We start from the raw sequence: 15815 nt of genomic DNA on the forward strand, positions 1-15815 counted from the left end.
TGGGAGCTGGCTCTTTGGTGGTGATGGGTGTAGATTCCTTGGTGGTGAGAGCTTGCTCCTTGGTGGTGGTGGGAGCTGGCTCTTTGGTGTTGATGGGTGTAGATTCCTTGGTGGTGGGAGCTTGCTCCTTGGTGGTGGTGGGAGCAGGCACCTTGGTGGTGGTGGGAGCTGGCTCTTTGGTGGTGATGGGTGTAGATTCCTTGGTGGTGGGAGCTAGCTCTTTGGGGGTGGTGGGAGCTTGCTCCTTGGTGGTGGTGGGAGCTGGCTCTTTGGTGGTGATGGGTGTAGATTCCTTGGTGGTGGGAGCTGGCTCCCTGGGGGTGGTGGGAGCTGGCTCTTTGGTGGTGGTGGGTGTAGATTCCTTGGTGGTGGGAGCTGGTTCCTTGGTGGTGGTGGGTGTAGATGCCTTGGTGGTGGGAGCAGGCTTGGTGGTGGTGGGTGTAGATGCCTTGGTGGTGGGAGCTGGCTCCTTGGTGGTGGTGGGTGTAGATTCCTTGGTGGTGGGAGCTGGCTCCTTGGTGGTGGTGGGTGTAGATTCCTTGGTGGTGGGATCTGGCTCTTTGGGAGAGGTGAGAGCAGGGGATTTGCTTATAGTTTCAGCTTTGAGTGTAGATGTAGCAGGAACTTCAGATGTGGGTGCAAAGTCTTTAGTAGATGTTTTCTCTGCATTTTGTGTCTCTTTAGCTGAAGTAGTCTTCTCTTTTGCAGTAGTTGAAGTCTGTTTATTTGTTGTAGAAGTCTCTTTAGTTTCATCTGTTGTCTCCTTATTGGCTGTCAAAGGCTTCTCTTTAGTTGTGTCAGAATTAGGTGGAATACTGGGTTTAGAAAGTATTGGTTTTACTATTGTAATCTTGGGAGTTGTGGTAAGTTTATTACGTTGAGTGGTGGGAATGTTAGGAGTTGGGGTGAGCTTGAAATCACCATTGTCCGGTCCACTTCCAGCTTCATCTATTACTGGTGGTTCTGGGGTAGGTTTCGTTTCAGAGGTTCTTTTCTTCTTGTTGTCTTTTGCTAGTGAAAAAAATATACGTCTTTTTGTATAGTTTTTTTTCTTTAATAGTGACATAAAGATGCCATCCTTATCATTGACTAGCTGTGTTGTCTCTAGGCAAATTGCTAATTTCTAACATGTCTATTAATTTACTGTAAAATGATAAATGCTCAACCTATCTTATTGGGCTATTTTAGGGAATGAATGGGATAAGGGGTGAAAAACACAAGTAAAACTCAATAGAATATATGGAAGCAAGTGGCAACTTTGAAATGATCAATATGATCAATAACACTAATTCTACTCTTTATGTCAGTGTTCTTTGCCTGTCACTTTCTCAACTCTTCTTATTCCTTATTGTTTGGTGCCACTTCCTTCCTACTGGAAACCTAGTTCCAACATCTTTTAGACTCACTGCACCAATTCCCTCAGAGGCCTCTATAACTACATCCAAGGAATCTGTTCCAGTCACCCCCATGGTTCCTGCTTAGGCCTGTTTCTGTGCACATGGCTTTTAACTGCTTTCTTTCCTCTACCTGGATAAACTCAGCAGTCTCGGGATACAGAGAGGAGATTAGGATGCCATGGCAGCAAAAGACCCTGTTTAACAGGATTTCCCTTAGCAGCTACCCCAAAGGTGACATACAGAGCCCAAGAGGCACATCACTGAGATGAGCTCCATTTAGCAAACACTTCTATTGTGTGCAAGACTCTCTGGATAACTCAAAGATTAAATATCTGGCTATTCAGCTGGAAAGAAGGCTTCAGGGAAATAACCACCCAGGAAATGAGTTCTTCAAAACTCCAGTATCCAAAATCCAGTATTTCCTGGAGAATGAGAATGTACTTTAGAAATTCAGGAAATAATAAAGAAGCAGAACAAAGGGAATCTCTTTTTAGGAGGTAATAGCCAATTCTGTAGTTTCTCTACTACAGAAAAATCAGCCAGATATGACAGATAATTTATTAGGAAAATAATAAAGAGGATCTGTAAAATGTGGATAATAATATTGCCTTTCTCAGAAATGTATGAGAATTTAATGGATTAACATTTTAAAACACTTAAGGAAGTATATAAAAGTTAAATAAAATAAATCTGGGGAAGGAGAAATGAAAAGACAAGATAGAGGAAAGAGAAGAAAGCGATGATGTCAGGTAGACAGGACTTGAAATAGAAAACTTAATAGTCATCTCTGGTGCCATCTTGTGATTCTACAGTTGCTTCTATAGTATCTTCTTCCTTTGCTTTATAGAGTGGTTTCCTAGCTGCTTGGCACTAATTTCCTATAGGAAATTTTCACTGGTATCTTCTAAAGTAATTTTTATGAAGTTACATACCCCCCCCAAATATTGAAATGTCCTCAAATCATTCTACCCACACGCCTTACTTTTAGGTCATTATTGTTAACATGGCATTGATATAGTCACTGATCTTTATCAATGCTCAAACCTTTGGGTTTCTTCTTTAACTCTCTATTAGCAGCTGAATTTTTGGAAAACTTGATTTTCCGAAAAGTTGAGGAAGAGGAGGAGGAAGACGCTTGATTTTCAGAAACAGAATGTTCTATAAATCAAATTAAAAAGTTGATCACACCAACTGTGATTTAAAGCAAAAAAGAACTGCCAGTTCAAATACAACAAAAAATGCTATTTATTGATCTACAAATGTCTGTGTTCTGCTTTTGTTTTATCAGTACTATGAGCAACAGCTCTTGTAAATGTCAGTTAAAAGCAAGGCACCTGAGCTTGTCACAGATAACTAGCGGTATAACTATATAACTTGCTCTCAACTTCCCCATATCTTACAGAATCAAATTGTTCTGCAAACAAAATCATGGCTTTTTTTTTGTTTTTAAACAGTAAGACTTGTTTCTTCTGATTATTTTAACCTAGTCCCATACTGAGTTTGGTAAATAAGGAAAATAAATAACTGAGCATTTATACTTTGGCTTAAACTCTGCCCTAAAACAAGCAGTGTGATGAGCCTTTAACGACTCAGAAGATCACCCTGTACTATGAGGAGTCTTATAAAAGTCCACCTACAGGTTATTTCATCTCAGAAACCTCCTTTTTTTACATCTGTCATCTTCCTACCTTCTGTTATTTCCTCTGATTCTATAACTTTCTTAGTCTTCTTGCTTGATGATTTGGGTGAACGTTTGGTTGTTGATTTGATGGTCTGAGTTGCTCCTGGAGGTGGAGGTGCAGACTTTGAAGGTGGTGGTGATGCAGGACTGTGCACTGAGACCAAGCAAGATGGGTCAGTTAACTTCTTGTTCATATTCATCAGCAACTCTAACTGTGAAAGGCACTGATGCATCTGGCTTCAAGAGTAAATGCTGGTGAAAACCTGTATAGGCAGGCTCTTGGCCCAACACCAACTACTCCAAGCTATCTGAAGATGCATTGCTACAAAAAAAAAATTGGTTCTCAAATTGTAAATTATGATGGGGAGCAAAGGCTCAGGAGTCAGAAGACTTCCAGTTCTAGACCTACAAGGGTCTATCGTGACCTTGGGCAAATGGGCAAACCCTCCTGAACCCCTCTTGCCTGCAAACAGAGGTGTTTCTTCTAGATGATTTCTGAAGGTATTTGCCTGCCTAAAAAATACTTTATGAGCTCTATACTTTGTGCCAGCCTCCTGTGATATCAAAATAATCACTGCATGTGGTTGACAGATGTTTGTGCTCTCGAGAAGATAAATATAAAAATTACATTTTCCTGTTTTCATATTCATTTAAATCAAATAATACCAATTTACGTTTCTTTTTTTCTTTTTTTAATTACAAAAGTTCTACATAAATATTAACTCATGGAAGAATTTCACACCTTCACATTATGCTTTCCTCAAAATGTATTGCCCTTCTCCAAGATAAACAGCTTAGTGGTTTGATGTGTATCTTTTTAACCTACATGGAACATGTTTTGACCATTAGGAACCAGAAGAAAAGAAGGACTTCTGAAAGATAAGAAAGCAGAGAATGGGGTAGGAGGAAGCACTCTGGGTAGAGGACAGTGGTGATAAATCCTCCTGCTCTTACCAAACTTCTCCTCAGAACTCTGTTTTTGCAATCTGCATGAACTGACCACCATACCTTTCCCTCTTTCTCCTCCCACCCCACAAAAACACCAGGTACCTCAACTCAAGAAACAGTTTTATCACATTCTAACTAGTGATCTTGAGCAAACTATTTGACTTCTTGGATTGTTTTCTCACCCATATTCAGAGGCACTTGACTGCTTCAATTCTTGAAGTGTTATGACTTTGAGATATATAGATGCCTACAACTGGTATCTATAGCAATCTTAAAACAAGTAAGTGTTCCCTGGTGGCGCAGTGGTAAAGAATCCGCCTGCCAATGCAGGGGACATGGGATGGAGCCCTGGTCCGGGAAGAACCCACATGCCGTGGAGCAACTACGCCCATGCGACACGACTACTGAGCCCACGTTCCACAACTGCTGAAGCCCACGCACCTAGAGCCTGTGCTCTGCAACAAGAGAAGCCACTGCAATGAGAAGCCCACTCACTGACACAAAGAGCAGCCCCTGCTCACCACAACTGGAGAAAGCTCGCATGCAGCAAAGAAGACCCAACACAGCCAAAAATAAATTAATTAATTAAAAAAAAAGACTAAGGGGTGAGATGCAAGATAGTTTGATTGTTATTTTTTTTTAATGAAATACTAAGAAGAACTACAATCCTGCAGCCTGTGGAACAAAAACCACATTCACAGAAAGACAAGATGAAAAGTCAGAGGGCTATGTACCAGATGAAGGAAAAAGATAAAACCCCAGAAAAACTAAATGAAGTGGACATAGGCAAACTTCCAGAAAAAGAATTCAGAATAATGATAGTGAAGATGATCCAGGACCTCAGAAAAAGAATGGAGGCAAAGATTGAGAACATGCAAGAAATGTTTAGCAAAGACCTAGAAGAATTAAAGAGCAAACAGAGATAAACAATACAATAACTGAAATGAAAAATACACCAGAAGAAATCAATAGCAGAATAACTGATGCAGAAGAATGGAAAAGTGACCTGGAACCAGAATGGTGGAATTCACTGCTGCGGAACAGAATAAAGAAAAAAGAATGAAAAAAAATGAAGACAGCATAAGAGACCTCTGGGACAACATTAAATGCAACAGCATTCGCATTATAGGGGTCCCAGAAGGAGAAGAGAGAGAGAAAGGACTGGAGAAAATATGTGAAGAGATTATAGTCGAAAACTTCCCTAACATGGGAAAGGAAATAGCCACCCAAGTCCAGGAAGCACAGAGAGTCCCATAGAGGAAAAACACACCGAAACACATAATAATCAAACTGGCAAAAATTAAAGACAGACAAAAAGTATTGAAAGCAGCAAGGGAAAAACAACAAATAACATACAAGGGAACTCCCATAAGGTTAACAGCTGATTTCTCAGCAGAAACTGTACAAGCCAGAAGGGAGTGGCATGATATACTTCAAGTGATGAAAGGGAAAAACCTACAAGCAAGATTACTCTAGCTGGCAAGGATCTCATTCAGATTTGATGGAGAAATCAAAAGCTTTACAGACACACAAAAGCTAAGAGAATTCACCACCACCAAACCAGCTCTACAACAAATGCTAAAGGAACTTTTCTAAGTGGGAAACACAACAGAAGAAGGGACCTACAAAAACAAACCCAAAACAAATTAAAACGGTCATAAGAGCACACATATCGATAATTGCCTTAAACGTGAACAGATTAAATGCTCCAACCAAAAGACACAGGCTTGCTGAATGGATACAAAAACAAGACCCATATATATGCTGTCTACAAGAGACCCATTTCAGACCTAGGGACACATACAGACTGAGTGTGAGGGGATGGAAAAAGATATTCCATGCAAATGGAAATGAAAAGAAAGCTCGAGTAGCTATACTCATATCAGTTAAAATAGACTTTAAAATAAAAATGTTACAAGAGACAAGGAAGGACACTACATAATGATCAAGGGATCAATCCAAGAAGAAGATAAAACAATTATAAATATATATGCACCCAATATAAGAGCACCTCAATACATAAGGCAACTGCTAACAGCTATGAAAGAGGAAATCAATAGTAACACAATAACAGTGGGGGATATTAACACCTCACTTACACCAATGGACAGATCATCCAAAATGAAAATGAATAAGGAAAGAGAAGCTTTAAATGACACAATAGACAGATAGATATAATTGATGTTTATAGGACATTCCATCCAAAAACAGCAGATTACACGTTCTTCTCAAGTGTGCATGGAACATTCTCCAGGATAGATCACATCTTGTGTCACAAAACAAGCCTCAGTAAATTTAAGAAAATTGAAATCATATCAAGCATCTTTTCTGACCACAACGCTATGAGATTAGAAATCAATTACAGGGGAAAAAACGTAAAAAACACGAACACATGGAGGCTAAACAATATGTTACTAAACAACCAAGAGATCACTGAAGAAATCAAAAAGGATATCAAAAAATACCTAGAGACAAATGACAATGAAAACACGATGATCCAAAACCTATGGGATACAGCAAAAGCAGTTCTAAGAGGTAAGTTTATAGCTATACAAGCCTACCTCGAGAAACAAGAAAAATCTCAAATAAACAATCTAACCTTACACCTAAAGGAACTAGAGAAAGATGAACAAACAAAACAAAGTTAGAAGAAGGAAAGAAATCATAAAGATCAGAGCAGAAATAAATGAAATAGAAACAAAGAAAAAAATAACAAAGATAAAAAAACTAAAAGCTGGTTCGTTGAAAATATAAACAAAATTGATCAACCATTAACCAGACTCATCAAGAAAAAGAGGGAGAGGACCCAAATCAATAAAATTAGAAAGGAAAAAGGAGAAGTTACAACAGACACCGCAGAAATACAAAGCATCCTAAGAGACTACTACAAGCAACTCTATGCCAATAAAATGGACAACCTGGAAGAAATGGACAAATTCTTAGAAAGCCATAACCTTCCAAGACTGAACCAGGAAGAAATAGAAAATATGAACAGCCCAATCACAAGTAATGAAATTGAAACAGTGATTAAAATTCTTCCAACAAACAAAAGTCCAGGACCAGATGGCTTCACAGGGGAATTCTATCAAACATTTAGAGAAGAGCTAACACCCATCCTTCTCAAACTCTTCCGAAAAATTGCAGAGGAAGGAACACTCCCAAACTCATTTTATGAGGCCACCATCACCCTGATACCAAAACCAGAAAAAGATACTACAAAAGAAGAAAATTACAGATCAATATCACTCATGAATATAGATGCAAAAATCCTCAACAAAATTCTAGCAAAGAGAATCCAGCAACACATTAAAAGGATCATACACCATGATCAAGTGGGATTTATCCCAGGGATGCAAGGATTCCTCAATATACGCAAATCAATCAATGTGATACACCGTATTAACAAATTGAAGAATAAAAACCATATGATCATCTCAATAGATGCAGAAAAAGCTTTTGACAAAATTCAACACCGATTTATGATAAAAACTCTCCAGAAAGTGGGCATAGAGGGAACCTACCTCAACATAATAAAGGCCATGTACGACAAACCTACAGCAAACATCATTCTCAATGGCGATAAACTAAAAGAATTTCCTCTGAGATCAGGAACGTGACAAGGATATCCACTCTCACCACTATTATTCAACATAGGTTTGGAAGTCCTAGCCATGTCAACCAGAGAAGAAAAAGAAATAAAAGGAATACAAATTGGAAAAGAAGAAGTAAAACTGTCACTTTTTGCAGATGACATGATACTATACATAGAGAACTCTAAAAATGCCACCAGAAAACTACTACTAGAGCTAATCAATGAATTTGGTAAAGTTGCAGAATACAAAATTAATGCACAGAAATCTCTTGCTTTCCTATACATTAATGATGAAAAATGTGAAAGAGAAATTAAGGAAACACTCCCATTTACCATTGCAACAAAAAGAATAAAATACCTAGGAATAAACCTACCTAGGGAGACAAAAGTCCTGTATGCAGAAAACTATAAGACACATGTAAGAAATTAAAGATGATACCAACAGATGGAGAGATAAACCATATTCTTGGATTGGAAGAATCAATATTGTGAAAATGACTATACTACCCAAAGCAATCTACTGATTCAATGCAATCCCTATCAAATTACCAATGGCATTTTTTATGGAACTAGAACAAAAAATCTTAAAATTTGTATGGAGACACAAAAGTCCCCGAATAGCCAAAGCAGTCTTGCGGAAAAAAAATGGAGCTGGAGGAATCAGACTCCCTGACTTCAGACTAACTACAGAGCTACAGTAATCAAGATAGTATGGTACTGGCACAAAAACAGAAAAATAGATCAATGGAACAAGATAGAAAGCCCAGAGATAAACCAATGCACCTATGGTCAACTAATCTATGACAAAGCAGGCAAGGATATACAATGGAGAAAAGACAGTCTCTTCAATATGTAGTGCTGGGAAAACTGGACAGCTACATGTAAAGGAATGAAATTAGAACACTCCCTAACACCATACACAAAAATAAACTCAAAATGGATTCGAGACCTAAATGTAAGACTGGACACTATAAAACTCTTAGAGGAAAACATAGGAAGGGCACTCTTTGACATGAATCACAGCAAGATCTTTTTTGATCCACCTCCTAGAGTAATGGAAATAAAAACAAAAATAAACACATGGGACCTAATGAAACTTCAAAGCTTTTGCACAGCAAAGGAAACCATAAACAAGACGAAAAGACAACCCTCAGAATGGGAGAAAATATTTGCAAATGAATCAATGGACAAAGGATTAATCTCCAAAATATATAAACAGCTCCTGCAGCTCAATATTAAAAAAACAAACAACCCAATCCAAAAATGGGCAGAAGACCTAAATATTTCTCCAAAGAAGACATACAGATGGCCAAGAAGCACATGAAAAGCTGCTCAGCATCACTAATTATTAGAGAAATGCAAATCAAAACTACATTGAGGTATCACCTCACACCAGTTAGAATGGGCATCATCAGAAAATCTACAAACAACAAATGCTGGAGAGGGTGTGGAGAAAAGGGAACCCTCTTGCACTGTTGGTGGGAATGTAATTTGATACAGCCACTATGAAGAACAGTATGGAGGTTCCGTAAAAAACTAAAAATAGAATTACCATATGATCCAGCAATCCCACTACTGGGCATACACCCAGAGAAAACCATCATTCAAAAAGACACATGCACCCCAATGTTCTTTGCAGCACCTTTTACAATAGCCAGGTCATGGAAGCAACCTAAATGCCCATTGACAGACGAATGGATAAAGAATTTGTGGTACATATATACAATGGAATATTTCTCAACCATAAAAAGGATCAAAATTGGGTCATTTGTAGAGACGTGGATGGATCTAGAGACTGTCATACAGAGTGAAGTAAGTCAGAAAGAGAAAAACAAATATCGTATATTAACACATATTTGTGGAATCTAGAAAAATGGTACAAATAAACTGGTTTTCCGGCCAGAAATTGAGACACGGATGTAGAGAACAAACGTATGGACACGAAGGGGGGAAAGCTGCAGGGGGGGTTGGTGGTGTGATGAATTGAGAGTTTGGGATTGACATATATACACTAATATGTATAAAATGGATGACTAATAAGAACCTGCTGTATAAAAAAATAAGTAAAAGAAAATTTAAAAGAAAATAAATAAAAATGAAGTACTGAAGATCTAGTTGATGCCTTCATTTTCAGTTGGACCCTGACTATCTCTGTGAATTCTGTAAATGATGCACTACCTTCATCAATTTTTTATCCTTGAGTTTTACAAAAACCTCAAGTAATCTGACCCACCACTTGGTAGCATAAACTATTGTCTTTATTAACATGTTCTCTCAATGCTTTGTCATTCTCTAACTATCTTCCCTCCCCATCCATCCTCTGCCCAAAATAAATTCTTAGTTTTTTTGTCTCACAGCCAAAACAGCTATCAGAGTGATGAGTAAATATGGAACACTCATCTCATGTGTCCTTCTGAAAGCTGTAGGAACTCTGAACTCTGCGATTTTGATTACAGCGGGTTGTCTCCATTATTTTTGGAATGCTCTCCAATGAAAACATTGAAGAGTTAAGAAATATTCCTTAACTATGCTGATTAATAGTTTTCCACCCTATTTCTCCACTGTTTGAAAGAAGCAGAAGGTGCAGCCTTGTTTAAATAAAATAAGATTATGCAAGCAATGCTTATTTTCACTTTTACCCCCATAGATATTCTATGCCCTCAAGGGTACTCCTTCAGGACCAAAACCAGAGAAGAGGATTTTAAAATGGAACTACCTATTTTTATTGACTCCTTCACACACAGGCATTTAGATAGAGACTACTGAGAGGACTGTAAAGATCAGAAGGGAAATACAATGGACAGTTAGCTTCTTGGTTTGCCTATCAACTTAGTACTTTAAACTGACTCAAATTTACTAGTTCAGAGAAGCTGGACGTGTTGATTCTGTCCTCAAATATACACTCAAAAACATTGAGAGCAAAAGCACAGATAGCTCAAAGGACAGTTGACTTTGTGGAGTCATCACCATAGGATTAGACAAGAAATCATCAAATGAGCTGCTTACTGTCGATTTAACCTGAAATTGAACCACACCTGGAGGAGAAAAGCATGTATGCCCAGCCCCTATCCTCTCCGTTACTCAACCTGCAATCACTTGCACTCCTGGAGCCTGGCTGAGCCAGGGAGTGCTTTAGAAGAAGCATTCCTTCTTTAATTCATCTTGGTGAAACAAAATTAATATGAAATAGCGTATATGTTAGTAAAATCACGACCTGAGTTGTACCGCATGTTAAGACATTATCAGTGAAGCTAAGACAGGTGCACAGATCTGGCTGTACTGAGAGGCACTGATTGGTACTGAGATGCTTACCTTTTTCACAAAAACTGTCATAATCGGAACAACACTTGCCGTACTTCTTACATTCTGAGTCACAGTCACACGCCCTCCCTCTTGAAAAGGACTCAAAGCAGCGGCCTTTACAGGAAAACTCTACCCAGAGCAAAGCAAAACATTATGGATTATTGGTTACACAATTAGTCATGCCCATGTATTGATAGCCATTTCCCACCCTATAGCTGACTAGAGTTCCAAAAGTGCATAGCTAAGTCTTTTATTTGGAATTTGGAAGATAGATGGTTTCCCAAGTGGAGACAGTCCTGGTCAAGAAAGAAATATGGTGACTAAGGAAAATTTTCTTGCCCTTCAAGGCTCCAAGAGACAGCCCAATGCTGTCTGAGTCATTTCATGTATGGACAGTGGAAAATTGGGAAATGCCTAAAGAGGTAAGTACACTTCATATGAATTCCCACCATTCTCTCCTTTTGATACTGCTACTTTTTAAGTAGATTTTTGTCAATTGAGCATGCATATTCTACAACAATATATTCTAAAGAGCTGGCTTAATATAAATAGGTCACTGTTTAGGCTCAAAAATCATTTATAATACAGAAATCTTTGTCATGACAAACTGGGTATGGTGTAGAGTTGAAAGATTTCAGCCTAATCCCATGATATGGACTATATAAGAAGCCTGCTCACTTCCAAAAAAGTCTTGGTTAAAGTCACGATGATTTACCCAGGCCTATTTGAAATAATTACCTTACTCAACAAACAAATTGTACAACAATATATTTATCAACTTCACATGCAAATTCTGAAGCAAATATAACTTTGAGCCACTTTTAATTATAACTTTCATAAATTAAATATGAAATATTTGCACGTTAACAAGAAAATGGTTCAAAGTATGTTTAAATGAAGTATCATAATTTAAAATTCATACCCTTTGGGATGTAACTGAAATTCATCATTATACACTCATTATTAAACACTTTTAAAGTGCCTTTTTCAGGTAATTTAGAAACATATTAATAACAAAAAGTTAAACAGCAAGATTATTTTATGTCCATGAATTTTTTGATGAAGCTATTGAAGGGCTCCATCCCTAAGCAATTACCTCTCTGGTTAATAGCAAAGAATTACTCATTACTATTTACTTAATGATTCCTGAGTCATAGTATTGCCTCTATTTAAAACAAGACATGATACTTGGCACTAGTCAGTAACCTTGTGCAAGTGACAGACTTCCAGGCTCCCCTTAACCTCCCCCAGTGATCACAAGCTTTGACACCACCCTCAGGCACAGCACACTGCAGCATTTATGCAAGGGAAGGGAAAGGCACTTCCGCACAGAGAAGTGAAATAGTGTGACAACAGCACTGCAAGGGGTGCAAGGAGACTCTCACAGGACATGTGCTTGACAGAGGAGACACCAGCTCTCAGGACTTACCTACAGCGCAGACTTTCTTGAAGTCAGGGCAGCACTCCATGTAGTGTTGACAGTTATAATCACAGTTGCAGGTGGCATCTCTAGAATACCCTTCCCCACATCTCCCTGCACAGCTTGATAAATCTAAAATTATACAATACTAGTGTAAACAGGGCCAAGCCACTTTGTAAAAAGGAAGAAATCTAGGGAGGAGGACAAAGCTGCTTGATGAGGCAGAATTTTATCAATTGGAAAGGCTGGGAATGATGGTAAGCAATGGGTCCAGGTGACTTTTGCCTGGTCTCCTAGGTGACCTTGATCATGCCATTTTATTCATTACTAGACTGAGAAGATAAATGCACTTTTGAAAATCAGGCTGAGTAATGGCTTTGCACAAAAGAGGATGGTATTCCTGGAGGAGGGCTGGCAGCTACAGCTCTACTGATACTGCTACTAGGATGATGACTAGTTGCCATTTACTGAGCATCTCTGTGCTGGGCACTGAGTCATACATTATCTCTAATGCTTATGAAACGTTGCCAGGAGAGTATTAGTAGTCTCTTTTTTAGAGGTAAGAAAGCTGAAACACGGAAATTTTAATAACTTGCTCAAGGGCACCCAGCTACTTAATAACTCCAGTATATATGTATTACAGGTCAATTAACACCTATTAATCATTCATAGTGGACTTCCCTGGTGGCGCAGTGGTTAAGAATCCTCCTGCCAATGCAGGGGACACGGGTTCGAGCCCTGGTCTGGGAAGATCCCACATGCCTCGGAGCAACTAAGCCCGTGCGCCACAACTACTGAGCCTGTGCTCTAGAGCCTGCGAGCCACAACTACTGAAGCCTGCGCACCTAGAGCCCGTGCTCTGCAACAAGAGAAGCCGCAGCAATGAGAAGCCCACGCACCACAACCAAGAGTAGCCCCCACTCGACACAACTAGAGAAAGCCCGGTCACAGCAACAAAGACTCAACGCAGCCAAAAATAAAATAAATAAATTTTAAAAAATCATTCATAGTGACCTCTTTCACTCTTAGAAGTGTCTTGATTTGCATAGTAAATTATATGGTCATCCTAAGTAAACAGCCCACCTAGAATTTGAACTCTAATATATCTGATTCTGATACCCAAACTTGTCCTGACACATTGCCTCTCATTTCTGATCATACGTTTACAGCAAGCTAGTCATGCCAGCACAAACTTTCCTAGGCCCCTGCTCCTCTCATGGGTGGGGATAACTGGGCACTATAAGTGTTGGGGAAGTCAGATGCTTACGACCACCACTAAAGAGAGTACCAAATAGGTGACTCTTGAAAAGCATCTGGACTTGAATAAAGGTCATGAACAGAGTTATTTTGGGTAAAACAAAACAAAAACAAAAGCATAATTATCCTTAAATATATTTTTTAAGTCATTTAGAAAACACCTTGAAAACCTCCCTGAAAGATAACCTCAGAAATGTAACAACTGAATCCATCTCTGGAATAGAAACTGGCAGGTGAAATGTCCTAAATCCATAGAGGGACGCAGAAGCACACTGAAAAATTACTCAAAATAATGAGTCCAGGAAAGTTAAAGTCTTAATATGCAAATAAAACAGTAAACATTAGGACAACTTTCAGAACTTTTTACATACACATGTGCACAATACATACAAAAATGCATATCATATATAGTGTATGTATATAAATACATATATATAAAGAAAAAAGAATGGGAAGAGGCTGAGAACGCAAGAAAAGCAGACAAGACAACATCAAAAGGTTATTCTTTTATAACTAGCAGATTTCTGAAATAGGAAGTCAATCATCTTTACAGGAAAATTTATTTCCATAGATTTAATGGCTGTCCTACTTTTATTGATGTTGATTTTAACAACTAATTTTAATTTCATTTATTTAAAGGAGAGTAAAACTGTTCTAGTGAACAGCCAATTGTATCACAGAGGAGAGGTAGCTCAGGAAATGCACCCAGTGTTATGAACCTTGTAATATTATTCTGAGAGAGCAGAGGGTTTGGATACACCCTGGTATTCGTCATTCCTGATTAAATATTTATATTTTCTTTCATGCGTTTTCCCACCTTATCTAAGTGATTCTGAAACTATGTCCATGGCAGGCAGCTATCTCACATGCTCAGGCTTATTTAATTATTTTACTGGAAATGTAAACAATGCCATAACAGTCATGCACCTTGATTTTTCTTCTCTCAGATTTTGCTTATCAAAGAAAAAGAAAAAAAGAAAAGGACATTGTAAAGCAACCATACTCCAATAAAAATTAATTTAAAAAAAAAAACAATAACTTGAACCAAAAAAAAAAAAGAAAAGGAAACAAAAATCCAAAGCTTGGTGTTATTGTTAAGTAATTTATCTTGTGATGCTAGAGACTTCTGTTAAGGTGATTACACTGAATGTACCTTAACATTCTCTAAAAATGAATAACAAGAACTGTTCATCCAGGACTAACTCTGTTTTTGGATGGCTGTGAATGGTTCAATATTATAATATAAAATGACATTCATACCTGTGTAAATTTATATCTGGATGAACAGTCCTTATGAGAAAGAAGGCGCATTTTCAAGATTAATAAAATGTCATTTGAAACACTGTAAATGTTCATTGTAATATATCGACATGATGCCATAATTTATTTGATGTAAAAGATTAAAGATTAAATTTCCTTGTAAACATGTAGGAAAAAATTATATGCTATATACATATTGTTCATTTCAGTTAATCTGATGATATTTTATCAGTTCAGCATAGTTTTATTGTGTAAGTGTCTATATTTTTTTAAACCTTTGGGAGAACTATAGGAATAATTAGTACAAAAATTATTCCATTGAAAAGCTCAAAACTTCTTGAAAAACTTCATAATACAAAATGCTTATAAATATGCTATATATTCTATACATAATTTTAAGGTTTTATTATGTATTAAACTTAAACAAATATACGTTTTTAGAAATCTATTTCTTTTGTTGTCATAAAAGTCAGAACTGAATGATTAGCAATAGTTGTTAAATAAATTTTTGATGGTTAAGTTACCTTGAGAAGAAACTTGCTGAATCAAGAAAACAGAAAGCAGCAACAAAAAGTAAATGGGAAGTATTTTCCTCTCCATAGTTGTTTTCGGGTACTGAGCCCTTGCTGAAAAGAAAAAAGTATCAGAAAACTGCTCTTGAATCTCACGACTAATTTATGCCTGTGTTACATACAGTGTTTCAGTAATTTTTAAAATGGAATTTAATGATAAAAACCATCTGATTCTTGAAACAAGACTTTTAAAGTAACCAGCCTTAATTCGTTGTAAATATTTGACCATTAGATTTAATCTTGTGCAGAAAAAAATAATCAGATCACCATCACAGTCATGTTACTGACGATTTTAATACTTTAGAATCTCCCCAAATAGAAAACAGACTTGTCTTCAAACTCTATTCAAATTACAACATGTACTTACAGTGCAGGGTTTAAATCC

The 15815-nt window shown here is 37.6% G+C and overlaps 1 protein-coding gene across 2 annotated transcripts in view; it reads right to left on the reverse strand.

Moving 5' to 3' along the window:
• PRG4 (proteoglycan 4) overlaps window positions 1-15479 on the reverse strand; it is a 21150-nt gene extending 5671 nt beyond the window's left edge. For both annotated transcript variants that reach the window (XM_029228938.1, XM_029228937.1), the window contains exons 1-4: window positions 15383-15479; window positions 12351-12473; window positions 10931-11050; window positions 1-1011 (exon numbers count right to left, since the gene is read on the reverse strand). The exon at window positions 1-1011 is cut by the window's left edge and continues 876 nt beyond it. In XM_029228938.1, coding sequence (XP_029084771.1) covers window positions 1-1011; window positions 10931-11050; window positions 12351-12473; window positions 15383-15458 — 1330 coding nt within the window. In that variant the 5' untranslated portion in view covers window positions 15459-15479. The remainder of the gene's footprint in view (window positions 1012-10930; window positions 11051-12350; window positions 12474-15382) is intronic.
• Window positions 15480-15815: the final 336 nt, after the last annotated feature.

The sequence above is a fragment of the Monodon monoceros genome, unplaced genomic scaffold, assembly GCF_005190385.1.
Source record: "Monodon monoceros isolate NGI ecotype Baffin Bay Population unplaced genomic scaffold, NGI_Narwhal_1 Super_Scaffold_18, whole genome shotgun sequence".
NCBI classification, from domain to species: domain Eukaryota; kingdom Metazoa; phylum Chordata; class Mammalia; order Artiodactyla; family Monodontidae; genus Monodon; species Monodon monoceros.